We start from the raw sequence: 14124 nt of genomic DNA, 5'->3' as shown, positions 1-14124 counted from the left end.
ATAGGGAGCAGAAAGAGTAACAATGAGTTAAGAGCATATGTAGGACAGAGATAACAAACCAGTCATAAATAACAGGCTAAACACAACAAGCTCTGTAACAGGTTCCTTAACCACATTTGGAAAAGTAAAGATTCAGGGAGTGCCTGGAAACCCAGAATTTTCCCTGACCGGAAAGCACCTGAAATAAAACAAAATGCTAGCAATTTTGGACTTCATTGTCCCCTCAAGGAGCAGTAACAGAGCTGATTTGTGTTGTCTTTTACAGGGGAGTTTCGGACAGATTCTTGTGCATTCCAAGATGTGACTAATCTGAAGTACGTTCATCCTGCTTCGGGTCCTGGCTACCTACTGGACTGGAATGAGTTCAGGGTGAAAATACAGAAGGAGTCGGTCATTTGGAGGATTCTTGGGTTCTCCACTGAATGAAAGCCCATATTTTGTTTTTCATTTAGGTGTGTTGGTTATACATACTGTTAAATCTAAAGTGGCGGATAGCATCTCCAAGACTCCCAACACACTTAATGAACTCATAATCTTGATTTATGCCCTGAGGCTTTAATCACTAACTTTAACAAAGAGGGCTTCTACATCAAATGGCATGTCTAGAATATTTGCTTGTGCCACTGATCTAAAGAAAGTTCATTGACACCAGCTTTGTCTTAAGACCACACAGTTCACTAACAGTTTGAATTCCATGTTGGCTGGCACATAGCTGGGTCAATAATATTGCCTTTTAGGGTAGTTTTTTAGGAGGTTTCTTTTATCATCTAGGAACAGTTTAACAATTGGAACAATGTAATTCCTCCATTCTCTCCATGAAAACGATTGCATAGGAAATTAGAATGGCTTTGCTGTGTCTTTTATACCAAGAATCTTCCCTGGATCTTAAAGGAACAACTGTGTGCAGGTTGTGGCTTGGATTTTGCTTTGTTTTGGATACAGTGGAGCTGACTGAGTCTGATACCGCCTTTGTCAGTCTAGCACTATCCTTAGCATTTGCAGAAGTTCTAAAAAAATCCATAATACAATCTCGCCTGCAGTGAACTTAAAAATTAATGCATAGTCCTTGTTGAGCCCAGATAAAGGAAAGGGAAATTGGATTTTCTTAGGCATTAGAAGTCATGGAAGTTCTTGGGTAGATGTTACTGTCATTTGAGATGTTTCTCATCTATTACTAATCTTATCATTCTAGATGCACAGAAAGACACCTGGAGGGGACACACTGTGAATACATTTTTCTTACACCAAGCCAGTTTGAAGTTCCACGGTTGAGGTCTCTTCCTGCAGCTTTATGTTCTGCTTAGCACTTCAAATATTGAGAAGGAAGAAACTCTTGCAACACAAGTTACTCTGTACTCATGGAGCTCTTTTACATTAATTCGATTCCTAATACAAGTCACCCTCTGCTTCTTGTTACTGTTATTCTGAGGATGAATTTCAGCTGTCAGCTGAAGCACTAGTGCACACATTCACTGGTTCTTTTATTACAGGTCTGAGATTGGAGGTCGTAAAGCATGGCAGCAAATAGAAAAAACCAGAATGAGAGGTTCACAGCATGGATGTCTTGTGGATCTGAAGTCTGAAACCAAGTAAGGTATTCCATTCTTCCCAAGATTAGATAAATAAGGAAGGAAATTGCAGAGACCAATAAGAATTCCGCTTAGAGATATTTCGAATGAAGTATATTTTTTCAGATTTCCACTCCATCTGACTGAACATGTTCATCACTGTCTACATTCTGACAATATTTAGAGTAGAGCGAGTGGTTGGAACCACATCGAGGGTTTCCTCTATACAACATAGTTAGCCTTTTGGTTGTTGATCAGACATTTGTTACCAGTGTCACAGATGGTCTTAATCTCTTCTGCCTTTATCAGGGGGAAGTTGTAATTTCTCATTATACATAATCTTCGCATTATTACTAGAAATAAGAGCAAGAGCATTTTAGGCAGTCAAAGGTAGGACAGTAGGAACCTCTTCTGAAGATGTTGGCATATGAGTTGGAAGCTGCACATGAGGCGAGCAAAATTCAGTGAATGGGTTGCACGATATACTGAAAGACCTGTGGTGCCCAGCCGGTAATTCTTTTTTGTAAATGAGATTCATCACAGTTTACAGAAGTAGAAAAAAAGCTGCCAGAATTATGACCATTTAATTTGGAAATTAGGTTCATAGATTGAATAACTTTTGACCCCTTCTCCTCATAACAGCCCCCTTCCAGCTCTATTGACATGAAATGATTATTTGGTGTTATACACAAATTAAACTACCTTTCAGGAATATACTTCACTACGTCTTCTTTCACTACTTGTTTCCAAAGTCCCATGGGTTCCTTTTTTAGTGAAACTTGTAGCACTGGCAAGAATTGACAATGAGGAGGAACTAGATCAGAGTGTGGCTATTGACAAGGGAGTTGTAGTCATCAGTGTGATGTAATGTCTGCTAACTTTACAAAAAGAGAGAGTTTCCCTTAAGCCAGAAAGGACTGGGAAGTAAAAGACGTAAACAAAAAGACTTTCCTTTCTGTGCAAATCAATACTGTTAGACTCTCGACCTTATCAGAACATTTGAAATGGAACCTGAAATATACACCTCTAACACAAAACTATTAAAATATCTGTTTCGATTTTATTAAAAACCGGCATTAAATGCCAACAAATATCATGATCATTTTACATATACAATATAAAATACGAAGTTAATTTTTTTTTCATCATATTACATAGAATGCACGATATACATATAAGTTGATACAATAGTCCTTTTGTCTACGCGTTTCGGTGTCTTGATCTTTTTGTAAACACCTTCTTCAGGACAGGTACATAAAATCTATAACATTTCAAATCTGCAAACAAATACATACAGTTAATATCACTCAGAGGTTATAATTTTTTTTCTCCTATATTTAATCTAGGTTTTAGGTAGATCTGTTAAGGTCAAGTGGGTCTTACTTAAAAAGCTTATATCTTTGTGGTTCTTCTTGTTATCCTTAGACTCGAACCAATTCTTCTTTTAAATTATTCGACGGGGCATGGACCTGTATTAGAAAGGACGGTATGGGTACCAATCTCAGTGCCGATCTTTAATATGCATGAGTACCCCTCAGAGTGTTCTATTAATTAATGAGCAGTTTATGGGCTACTTACATGTTTTTGTCACACAGGATTTATTACACGGAGTTCGGGTCATCAATCTGAAATATGAATGATCCTGGAGTTTTCAATTCTCCTTTAACTCTTATTGCCCGGATGTTCGCTTTCCCGGTTTTACCACCATGCAGTTTTGGACTTGCTTCAGTGGAACTTTATCTATAAATGGAGTTACACGAATATTATTTCCCACTCTTTAGTTAATGTGGGATGCACATTTTTTTCAGTACAATTACGATCTATTTTGTGCATTCATTTTTATCAGGCTCACATATAAAGAGTATTCATTTCCTCTAATTCTATATTGATTTTTCTTCCTCGTTACAAGCCAGTTATATATTTAGCAGATTATGATCTTGCTCAGTGCCCATTTGTAGAGATTATCTTTATGCGCAGTTAAAAACTCACTGTCTACATGCTATTATACTCTTATATTTACATGTAGAGTTTGTGCACATTAGTTGGGCCATCAGCCCCATGGTGGTATTATCCATAAGAATGGTCCTAGGGTTTATGTGTATTCAGTTCAACTAAGACCCACCACAGTGATATTATTACGAGGGATATAGCGTTAAGTCCCTAATTCTTTTAAAAAAAGCCTTAGTAGGTAAACACACGTTAAACTTGGCTTAACCTACGGCCCAATATCACATGGTGCTACAGCGTTTTCCTTACCTGGCGTCTAATGACACACCGTCCTGGTCGGCCTCCTACCGTCTTCTCAATCGAGTGCCGAAGGACTGTGGCCACGCCTTTATATACCATCCACCCAAATGTTTAAATGGGTAAATTGCCTTAATTGAACGCTAATTAGTTGCGCGTTACCGTCACGGGAGTGACCTTGTGGTCGGAAGAGGATTCATCCGAGCGCCATTTTTGTAGTTTTTGATAGGTTAGCGTTATGGTGTCCATGGTAACCACAGCGGTCTCGTGACCGGAAACACCATTGGTTACTTTCAGCGCCATTATGGTAGTTTTATTTACACATGGATATTCGTAAGATCTCTGCTACCCGTGCCTCCTCTTAAATTTAGTACAAAAATAGGCGCCATCTAGGTAGATTATTTTAACCAAAAACACGGCCATATCCTCATGTCTGTAGCCGGTGTCCATGAGTGCGCTATTTGTAGTTTTTTTGTAATTAATCTATGTTACTCCACTCCTTCCTAGTATACAGTTATTCCCATTTTTCTCCAATTTCTTGCCCGGGGATTCATTTTTACTAAATACGAAAATTGTTGTATATAACAATCAAATGTCATTAAACACAATGCACTTTGCAACATTACTTGTGACATATCGCTCGCTTTGCAGGTTTTATCTCTCGTTTTTCTCCATAAAAACCACATTTTGGTTCTTTAGCCAAATATAAACAATGTATTGTTTCTATTTATCAGAGAGTCTTTTTTTTTAATATATAAAAAAATACAAACCAAATACATCAATTTCAAGTTCATAGCATGGACATATTTTCAAACTCTATGCATATTATATTTATAACAGTTTTTTAATTCAAAAAAGACGGTATCAATTTCAAGTAAATAGCCCAGATCTATTTCCTAAGCCCTGCATACAAAACATTTATCACAAGATCAGATGTCAATTCGCCTACTTCCTTTCTATACATTCAATTTTAGTACATTACATTCTCATGTATATATATATATATATCTATACTGGATTAGCATTTTTAGCATAGTTGTATTATCAGCCAAGTTGTTAAACATTATACATTTGTTGTTAACCACATGTATATATTGATGTAATCTATAGTTTAGCCAATCTGATAGCTAGACTCGAGACACAAACATAGTTCGCAGTCTGATTAAATGTTCTTAAATTTAGATGGGGTGGTTTGGTCATACGGATAGAAAGTCATTATCTGATCATCCTTTCCCATTCTTCCCTATTATTTAGGCCCTGATGATAGGTTTTAAATTTGGACACATAAAACTGCTCTCTCTGTTTGCGTCTCTTGTCCATATCCCCACCTCTAAATGAAGATTTAATTTTTTCGAGAATGAACCACTTTAGGTCCTCAGAGTCATGTTTCTTATCTATCCAATGTTCCACCAAAGGCGCATTCTTTTTATGATTTTTTAGGGCTGACCTGTGTTCAGTTAATCGCAGGCGCATCTCTCGCCCTGTCTCGCCTATATATCCCTTGGAACAAGGACAAACAATCAAATACACTACATTTGTAGTCCTACAGTTTACGTGCTCATTCATGTAGTGTATTGTCCCATTAAGTTCTACCTTTTCGGATTTCAGCATGCTTTTGCTATGAGTGTAATTTCCACATGGGATATTTCCTTTTATCGTGTTTCCACTTATTATACTTTTTTGAAGGGAGGTCTTTGGTTCTTTGTACGTGTGCACCACGTGGTTTCTGATGGTTTTATTCCGCCTATATGCATACGTGGGTTTCTTCAATGGTATTTTGTCAGATTTATTTAATAATGACCAATTTTTATTGATTTGAATTTGAAGGGGATTTATAGAGCGCATGGCTGCCCGAGAGCGTCCCAGCGCTAACTGAAATCCACTATGAAATCCAGAGGTAGGGTCAGGCGGGGTGAGGAAGAGGTCAGGGGAACAGCCATGTCTTCAAGGATTTACGAAATGACAGGAGATTAGGTTGGGCCCGAAGGTCCGGTGGGAGAGTATTCCACATCTTGGACGCCTGAAATGAGAACTGCCGACCTCCAGAGCGTGTTCTCTTGATCCTGGGTATTTGGGTCAGATGGGCGTTGGTTGAGCGTAGGGTTCTGTTTGTCGTATAGGGAGTCACGAGATCTTTCAGGACCGGAGGGGCTTTTCCATGCAGGATTTTGTGAGTTAGGCACATGGCCTTGAATTGCACCCTTTGCTCCACCGGCAGCCAATGGAGTTCTTTGAGTGCAGGTTTAGCAGAGCAGCGTTTTTTTGTGCCTGTGAGGATTCGGGCGGCCGCATTTTGCACCACCTGTAGCCTAGAGATGACTTTTTTGGGGAACCAAGATATAAGGCGTTGCCGTAGTCAAGTCTAGACAGTATGAGACCCTGTATGAGTAGTTTTCTTGACTGGAATGGGAGTAATGGGAGGATCTTACGGATGGAGCGAAGTAGGCCAAAGCATGTGCCTGCGGTTTTCCTGGCCTGCGTGTTGAGGGTTAGTTTGTCATCCAGCCAAATCCCCAGGCTTTTAATATCAGTTTTGGGGATTGGTGGTGGGCCCATGCTGGGGGGCCACAGAGACTCCGGGCGGAAGTGGGACTGGTTGCCCAGCACCATTAACTCGGTTTTGTCCCCGTTGAGCTTTAAGTGGGAGTCGCTCATCCAGCTGACTATATCCTCCAGGCAGGAGTACAGATCGATGGTGGGGGGTTCTGACTGGCTGAGGGAGACGACCAGCTGGGTGTCGTCCGCGTAGGTCAGAAGTTTAATGCCATAGGGGACGACAATTTGTTCAAGAGGTGCCATGTATACGTTGAAGAGTGTAGGGCTCAATGAAGAGCCCTGGGTGCACTCCGCAACGTATCGGGGTTTCCCTGGAAATGCAGTCTCCCTCCGCCACCTGAAAGGAGCGGTTGTGGAGGAAGGATTTTAGCCAGTCGAGGGCCGTCCCAGTGATGCCAAGGTTTTCCAGGCGTTGGGCCAGGATGCTATGGTTGACGGTGTCGAATGCTGCGCTAAGGTCCAGGAGGATCACTGCCACTGATCCTCCTGCATCGATGATTTTCCTAGCTTCTTCGACTACCGCTACCATCGCTGTTTCTGTCCCCTGGCCCGGGCGAAAACCGGTTTGAGAGGTTTTTAACAGCTCGTTGGACTCCAGGTAGTGTGAGAGCTGGGAGTTGATGTATTTTTCCGCCAGTTTGCTAATGCCGGGGAGAAGTGATATCGGCCTGAAATTAGCCAGGTTGTCCGGGTCAAGGTTAGGTTTTTGATCAAGTTCTTTAAATTTAAGAACATTTAATCAGACTGCGAACTATGTTTGTGTCTCGAGTCTAGCTATCAGATTGGCTAAACTATAGATTACATCAATATATACATGTGGTTAACAACAAATGTATAATGTTTAACAACTTGGCTGATAATACAACTATGCTAAAAATGCTAATCCAGTATAGATATATATATATACATGAGAATGTAATGTACTAAAATTGAATGTATAGAAAGGAAGTAGGCGAATGGACATCTGATCTTGTGATAAATGTTTTGTATGCAGGGCTTAGGAAATAGATCTGGGCTATTTACTTGAAATTGATACCGTCTTTTTTGAATTAAAAAACTGTTATAAATATAATATGCATATAGTTTGAGAATATGTCCATGCTATGAACTTGAAATTGATGTATTTGGTTTGTATTTTTTTGTATATTAAAAAAAAGACTCTCTGATAAATAGAAACAATACATTGTTTATATTTGGCTAAAGAACCAAAATGTGGTTTTTATGGAGAAAAACGAGAGATAAAACCTGCAAAGCGAGCGATATGTCACAAGTAATGTTGCAAAGTGCATTGTGTTTAATGACATTTGATTGTTATATACAACAATTTTCGTATTTAGTAATAATGAATCCCCGGGCAAGAAATTGGAGAAAAATGGGAATAACTGTATACTAGGAAGGAGTGGAGTAACATAGATTAATTACAAAAAAACTACAAATAGCGCACTCATGGACACCGGCTACAGACATGAGGATATGGCCGTGTTTTTGGTTAAAATAATCTACCTAGATGGCGCCTATTTTTGTACTAAATTTAAGAGGAGGCACGGGTAGCAGAGATCTTACGAATATCCATGTGTAAATAAAACTACCATAATGGCGCTGAAAGTAACCAATGGTGTTTCCGGTTACGAGACTGCTGTGGTTACCATGGACACCATAACGCTAACCTATCAAAAACTACAAAAATGGCGCTCGGATGAATCCTCTTCCGACCACGAGGTCACTCCTGTGACGGTAACGCGCAACTAATTAGCGTTCAATTAAGGCAATTTACCCATTTAAACATTTAGGTGGATGGTATATAAAGGCGTGGCCACAGTCCTTCGGCACTCGATTGAGAAGACGGTAGGAGGCCGACCAGGACGGTGTGTCATTAGACGCCAGGTAAGGAAAACGCTGTAGCACCATGTGATATTGGGCCGTAGGTTAAGCCAAGTTTAACGTGTGTTTACCTACTAAGGCTTTTTTTAAAAGAATTAGGGACTTAACGCTATATCCCTCGTAATAATATCACTGTGGTGGGTCTTAGTTGAACTGAATACCCATAAACCCTAGGACCATTCTTATGGATAATACCACCATGGGGCTGATGACCCAACTAATGTGCACAAACTCTACATGTAAATATAAGAGTATAATAGCATGTAGACAGTGAGTTTTTAACTGCGCATAAAGATAATCTCTACAAATAGGCACTGAGCAAGATCATAATCTGCTAAATATATAACTGGCTTGTAACGAGGAAGAAAAATTAATATAGAATTAGAGGAAATGAATACTCTTTATATGTGAGCCTGATAAAAATGAATGCACAAAATAGATCGTAATTGTACTGAAAAAAATGTGCATCCCACATTAACTAAAGAGTGGGAAATAATATTTGTGTAACTCCATTTATAGATAAAGTTCCACTGAAGCAAGTCCAAAACTGCATGGTGGTAAAACCGGGAAAGCAAACATCCGGGCAATAAGAGTTAAAGGAGAATTGAAAACTCCAGGATCATCCATATTTCAGATTGATGACCCGAACTCCGTGTAATAAATCCTGTGTGACAAAAACATGTAAGTAGCCCATAAACTGCTCATTAATGAATAGAACACTCTGAAGGGTACTCATGCATATTAAAGATCGTCACTGAGATTGGTACCCATACCGTCCTTTCTAATACAGGCCCATGCCTCGTCGAATAATTTAAAAGAAGAATTGGTTCGAGTCTAAGGATAACAAGAAGAACCACAAAGATATAAGCTTTTTAAGTAAGACCCACTTGACCTTAACAGATCTACCTAAAACCTAGATTAAATATAGGAGAAATATATAACCTCTGAGTGATATTAACTGTATGTATTTGTTTGCAGATTTGAAATGTTATAGATTTTATGTACCTGTCCTGAAGAAGGTGTTTACAAAAAGATCAAGACACCGAAACGCGTCGACAGAAGGACTATTGTATCAACTTATATGTATATCGTGCATTCTATGTAATATGATAAAAAAAAATTTACTTCGTATTTTATATTGTATATGTAAAATGATCATGACATTTGTTGGCATTTAATGCCGGTTTTTAATAAAATCGAAACAGATATTTTAATAGTTTTGTAGAGGTGTATATTTCAGGTTCCATTTCAAATGTTCTGATAAGGTCGAGAGTCTAACAGTATTGATTTGCACAGAAAGGAAAGTCTTTTTGTTTATGTCTGCTAACTTTGCAGTTGGTGAGGGCCCGACTGATAAGGGAGTGGTGAATCAGGAAATATGCAATGTTAAGGCAGCAAAAGAATTGGCCTCCTCTTTTGGTGACATATACTGTAGTAATTAGATGGATGCTGTTTCATTGAGAGGGCATACTTTTGAGACAGAATCTCCAAGTCAGATCAGAGCTTTTTTATTTTTTTATCCCCAGATAAAAAATATATTCATGTTTTCAATGCAAAGCCTACATTTTTTAGACAGGAAACTTGTGTTTACTCTTTTGCATAGATCCTTTCCAGAGGAAGGGGAGGCTCCCTCTTTGCGAGGAAAAGAGATTAGCCTATTCTTCAAGGTATTGTTGGAGAAAATTGACATAAGAAAAAAGGTTCCCAACTATGCTTAAGATACATTCAAATAATATATTTTCAAGAAGGTTACCAGAAAATATTTTCTTTAGTCCAGAGAATGAACAAGGTCTGAAAAGGGATTAATGTTTTGTTTCTCATGAGTTCTCAGTCATGCGTAGAGGGAGAAACTGCAGTGGTGATAGAAACCCATCCTTTGGCCCAGTGCCCTAGCCAAGGAGAGCTATAAATAGAATTGCCAATACCCAATTGGAAAGGTAAAACACTTAAAAAACAACTTACATGAACATAGAATTCAGATGGAGTTTAGCTGGAGCAGAATGTCAATAAAAAACATGATTAAAAACATGATATAATTTGCAACTCAGTAAGCGGACTCCTTTCAAGTCCCTGCTGCACAAAAGTTGGCAATGGTCTACAAAAGGTGGACATTAAGGATTGCCATCTCAGTAACAACTTATCAGTCCCAAATTCAGAGGCAAGTGGGCCACAGAGATTATTGTGTTAAATGTGGACCATAACAATTGCTTTGTTAACTGCACTAAGGATTTCAAATGTGGAGATGTTATAGTACTAAACATGTGAATCAAAGATCCAGTGCTAGCAAAATGCTAGAATATAAGGTCAGAGAGAAAACTAAAATGGAAGAACACTAGAATTAAGACAACAATACATGAAAGATAATAACAGATGAGCAAACCTACAGATAATAGAATAGGTCAACAAAAGAGTGTGAGATAATACAGCAACATAAATTGGGAAGATAAAGACAGAAAAATAAAGAACTGTGAGAAAGAGGGCAAAGAGAAATCGTTGCACGTCGGAGAAAATTAGGAACTACTTGCCAATAAATCTGCATTTGTCAATATTGTAATATTTCAACATGTATGGTGAGAAATTACTTTCAGACCACCAGATCAGGCAAAAACACACTATTTAGAATTAAGGCATTTACACTTCTAAATGAAGTTGAATCAACTAGCTTATTGTTCTGCAGAACGGCGCTGATGATAACCATAGCGGTTCGTGGTGGATAGTTAAGCACTCTACCTAAATTTGTATGTTCCAATATGTCTTTCCTGGTCTCTTTGTAATCCCAAAATGCCCAAACTAATCACATCTCCCTATAAAAGGCTTTTCTTATCCCTTTTTGTTGTGATATAGCTCCCAATCTCTTAAATTGAGAATGAACATTGCACACGCCCACTGCTTCAGACCACAATATCCTTTTTCTTACTCCCTCCAGGACCTGATCCGCAGCGTGCCCCAAGAATCACTTCCTGGTGTCTTCATACCATTACATAAAAAAATGAAAACTTTGGAATTAGAGTGTGTCTGTGATCAAAGCGTTTTGCTCATTATATTGTGCATAGGATAGAACTATATATATATATATGCACACGCTTAAATAAAACCAAACACTTTTATTAACTGAGTTGGCAACATAAGCAGCAGCTATTTATTACACAACATTTCGTATAATGTTTCCATATAACTGCAATATGTATTATTTAACAAGAAAGTTGTTTCGACTTACACCAATAGGCTGAAAAATTAATCCATCCACTTCATGACTGACCTCTCTGGCAAAACTTCCTTCTAAAAGCTGCAGAATAAAATAAAACACACAATAAATATTTTCTAAATTAGCCATACAGATATACTCAATATGCTCAAATAAGTGCCTGAAACAAACAATTACAGTTCATAAGAATAAGGCTGGGACTTGAGCATGGCTATGAATTCACACATTTGGGCTTTCCTTATAACAGAGGGGTGGGCAACAAACCATCACCAAACTGTATTTGAGTTCAGTTATTCATGTGTAGCTGCTATTATCTTCACATTTTTAATACACTACTCAAGGTTGCGCTCATGAGCTACTTAAATTTAACAAGTCCTCCATAGTGAGCAGGTCCGATGTATTCTCAAGCTTAGACCATCATCAGAAATGAAATATCAGATACATTTTTTGTCTTTTATTAGTAAAGGGCGTTTGAACTAGTCGCTGCAGAAGTATTTTTAAGTTTGTTTTTCAATCAGTAACAGGGAAACATGGTCTCACTGAAATGAGAAGTGAAAGTACTGCCCTACATAATACCTGTAAAAAATAACTACACTGCTAACTACAGTACCAAAGTTTTATAGTTTAAATAACTACACTGCTAACTACAGTACCAAAGTTTTATAGTTTAAATAACTACACTGCTAACTACAGTACCAAAGTTGGTGTATTTAATAGATTAACATGCTTCGAATTATTTCCGTTACCAAACTGCTAATTCGCGGCAGGTCAGACAGGCCTGCGAGATATAAAGTCACGGGTGCAATGTGTTATGGATAGGGGATTTTGTTGTCTCAGTTTAATCGAAAGGGAGTTACATGTTTAGGTACCTAGTGATACACCCCCAAAGCATAAAGCATGAACAGTAAGCTGCAAGTGGAGAGAAAGAGGAGGCGGGAAGCACAGGTTCAGGATTCACCCGAAAGCCCACACACCAGCCACAGACAATCAGTGTCCCTTTTAGTAGGGAAGTATAAACATTCTTGACTTGGAATGTCAAGGGCTTAAACAAACCAACCAAAAGATATATAATGTTCAATCCTACATAAAGATAAGTACTCACTTACACTCCTACAGGAAATTCACTTCACCCACACAGACGGTAAGACTACTACAGAAGAGATGGAGGTGGCAGCTCTATTAAATATCCTACTTGGCATACGTCAGGGGGTACTAGTGTGAATATGGCCAGGGGTTCCAAGTTACTAAGAATAAAATTGATAAAAAAGAGAGATTTGTGGTTATATGTGGAACGCTAAATGAAAAAAATATTGTTCTGATTAACATATATGCCCCAAACCAAGAGGAGACCACTTTTTTGGTGAGCATATCCGCAAATGGGCTAACGAAATACCCTTGCAGGGTTGGTGGTGATTTCAACTGTGTATCTGAGCCAGATTTAGATAGACTACAATGTCTAATGCAAAATAAAATGATAATGCAACAAGAAGAACAGAGAGTGAGGAGAAGCATCAGGTTGATTCCATATGCCACAGCTAACCAACTGCCAGTTTAGGATCCCGCAGACTCCTTACTCTACATTCTAGAACTTTTTGATCGCAAGGTTCCACTGTTCTAGTCTCTTCTGCAATGTTCTGGTATCTTCTACAGTGCTAGTGACCTAGATGGCAGAGAGATAACACACATCTACCTTTTTTCCACAAAAGCTATTTTTCTCTAATTCCCACCCCAGAAAGCACAGAAACACAGAACAGTGAATAACGCATTTAAAGAAAGACAAGCAAATTAAACAAATGTGTTAAGTAAGGATTTTCCTTTGTGGCTTCACAGTGTTAAAAATAGAACCACATTACACTTCCAAAAATAAGATAAAGTAAACCATTTAATACATTTCGCTGTATTACTTGACTGAGTAATCTTTTAAGAAACTTGCGTGGCGAGTCACCCATCCACTTGATCTGACTCGAACCTCAGTGTTGTCCCCTTTTGCAAATCAGGACTGTCATTGGTATGGCCACTTTTTGCCCTTGATTCACCGTTGTTTTCACAAATCTCCCCGTTATGTCCATCCTGTGTCTTGACTGCACTGCAAAAGAACTTTATGATTTTCATGGGTTCAGTAAATGTTTACCATTTTTTGTGGCCAGTCAGAGCTTTCACTCTTACCCAAGTACCCACTTTAGACTCGAATAACTTTGGTCGTATGCAATTCGTCAAACCTTTCTTTGCGGGCTGCCTGCAACACCAAATCTTTTAGCATCCACTGTTGGCCCACATCAACCCTCACCCAACCTTTGTGCCACTTTATCCACCCAGGTACCAGAATTGGGCTTTCTACTCTTTAAGAACTCAAAAGGGAGTCATACCTGTTGACTGATGAGGAGTTAAGCGATAAGCCTCCAAACCTCATCTTACCAGCTCATCCCATTTGATCTTGGCAGCTGAATGCCCTCTTTGAATGTTTTGCTAAATCTTTCTACTGCCCCATTGGTTTCTGGGTGATACAGGGCACTTAGTATGAGTGCTATTCCATTACATTGCATACATTCCTTCATTTCTCAGGAGCAAAACTGAACACCATTGTCATTTAAAAGGGTGTTGGGTGGTCCTTCTTGTAAAAAAAATAACCCTACCAGGAAGTTTATAACTGAGGTTGAGATGATGTCAAAG

At 38.7% G+C, this 14124-nt stretch overlaps 1 protein-coding gene across 1 annotated transcript in view; it reads right to left on the bottom strand.

Moving 5' to 3' along the window:
• Window positions 1-14124, bottom strand: part of RNGTT (RNA guanylyltransferase and 5'-phosphatase) — a 1829700-nt gene that overhangs the window by 740791 nt on the left and 1074785 nt on the right. Inside the window, exon 12 of the mRNA XM_086926663.1 lies at window positions 11467-11535. Within this exon, the coding sequence (XP_086782789.1) occupies window positions 11467-11535 (69 nt within the window). The remainder of the gene's footprint in view (window positions 1-11466; window positions 11536-14124) is intronic.

The sequence above is a fragment of the Lissotriton vulgaris genome, chromosome 6, assembly GCF_964263255.1.
Source record: "Lissotriton vulgaris chromosome 6, aLisVul1.2, whole genome shotgun sequence".
NCBI classification, from domain to species: domain Eukaryota; kingdom Metazoa; phylum Chordata; class Amphibia; order Caudata; family Salamandridae; genus Lissotriton; species Lissotriton vulgaris.
This window is presented reverse-complemented; position numbering and strand designations above follow the sequence as displayed.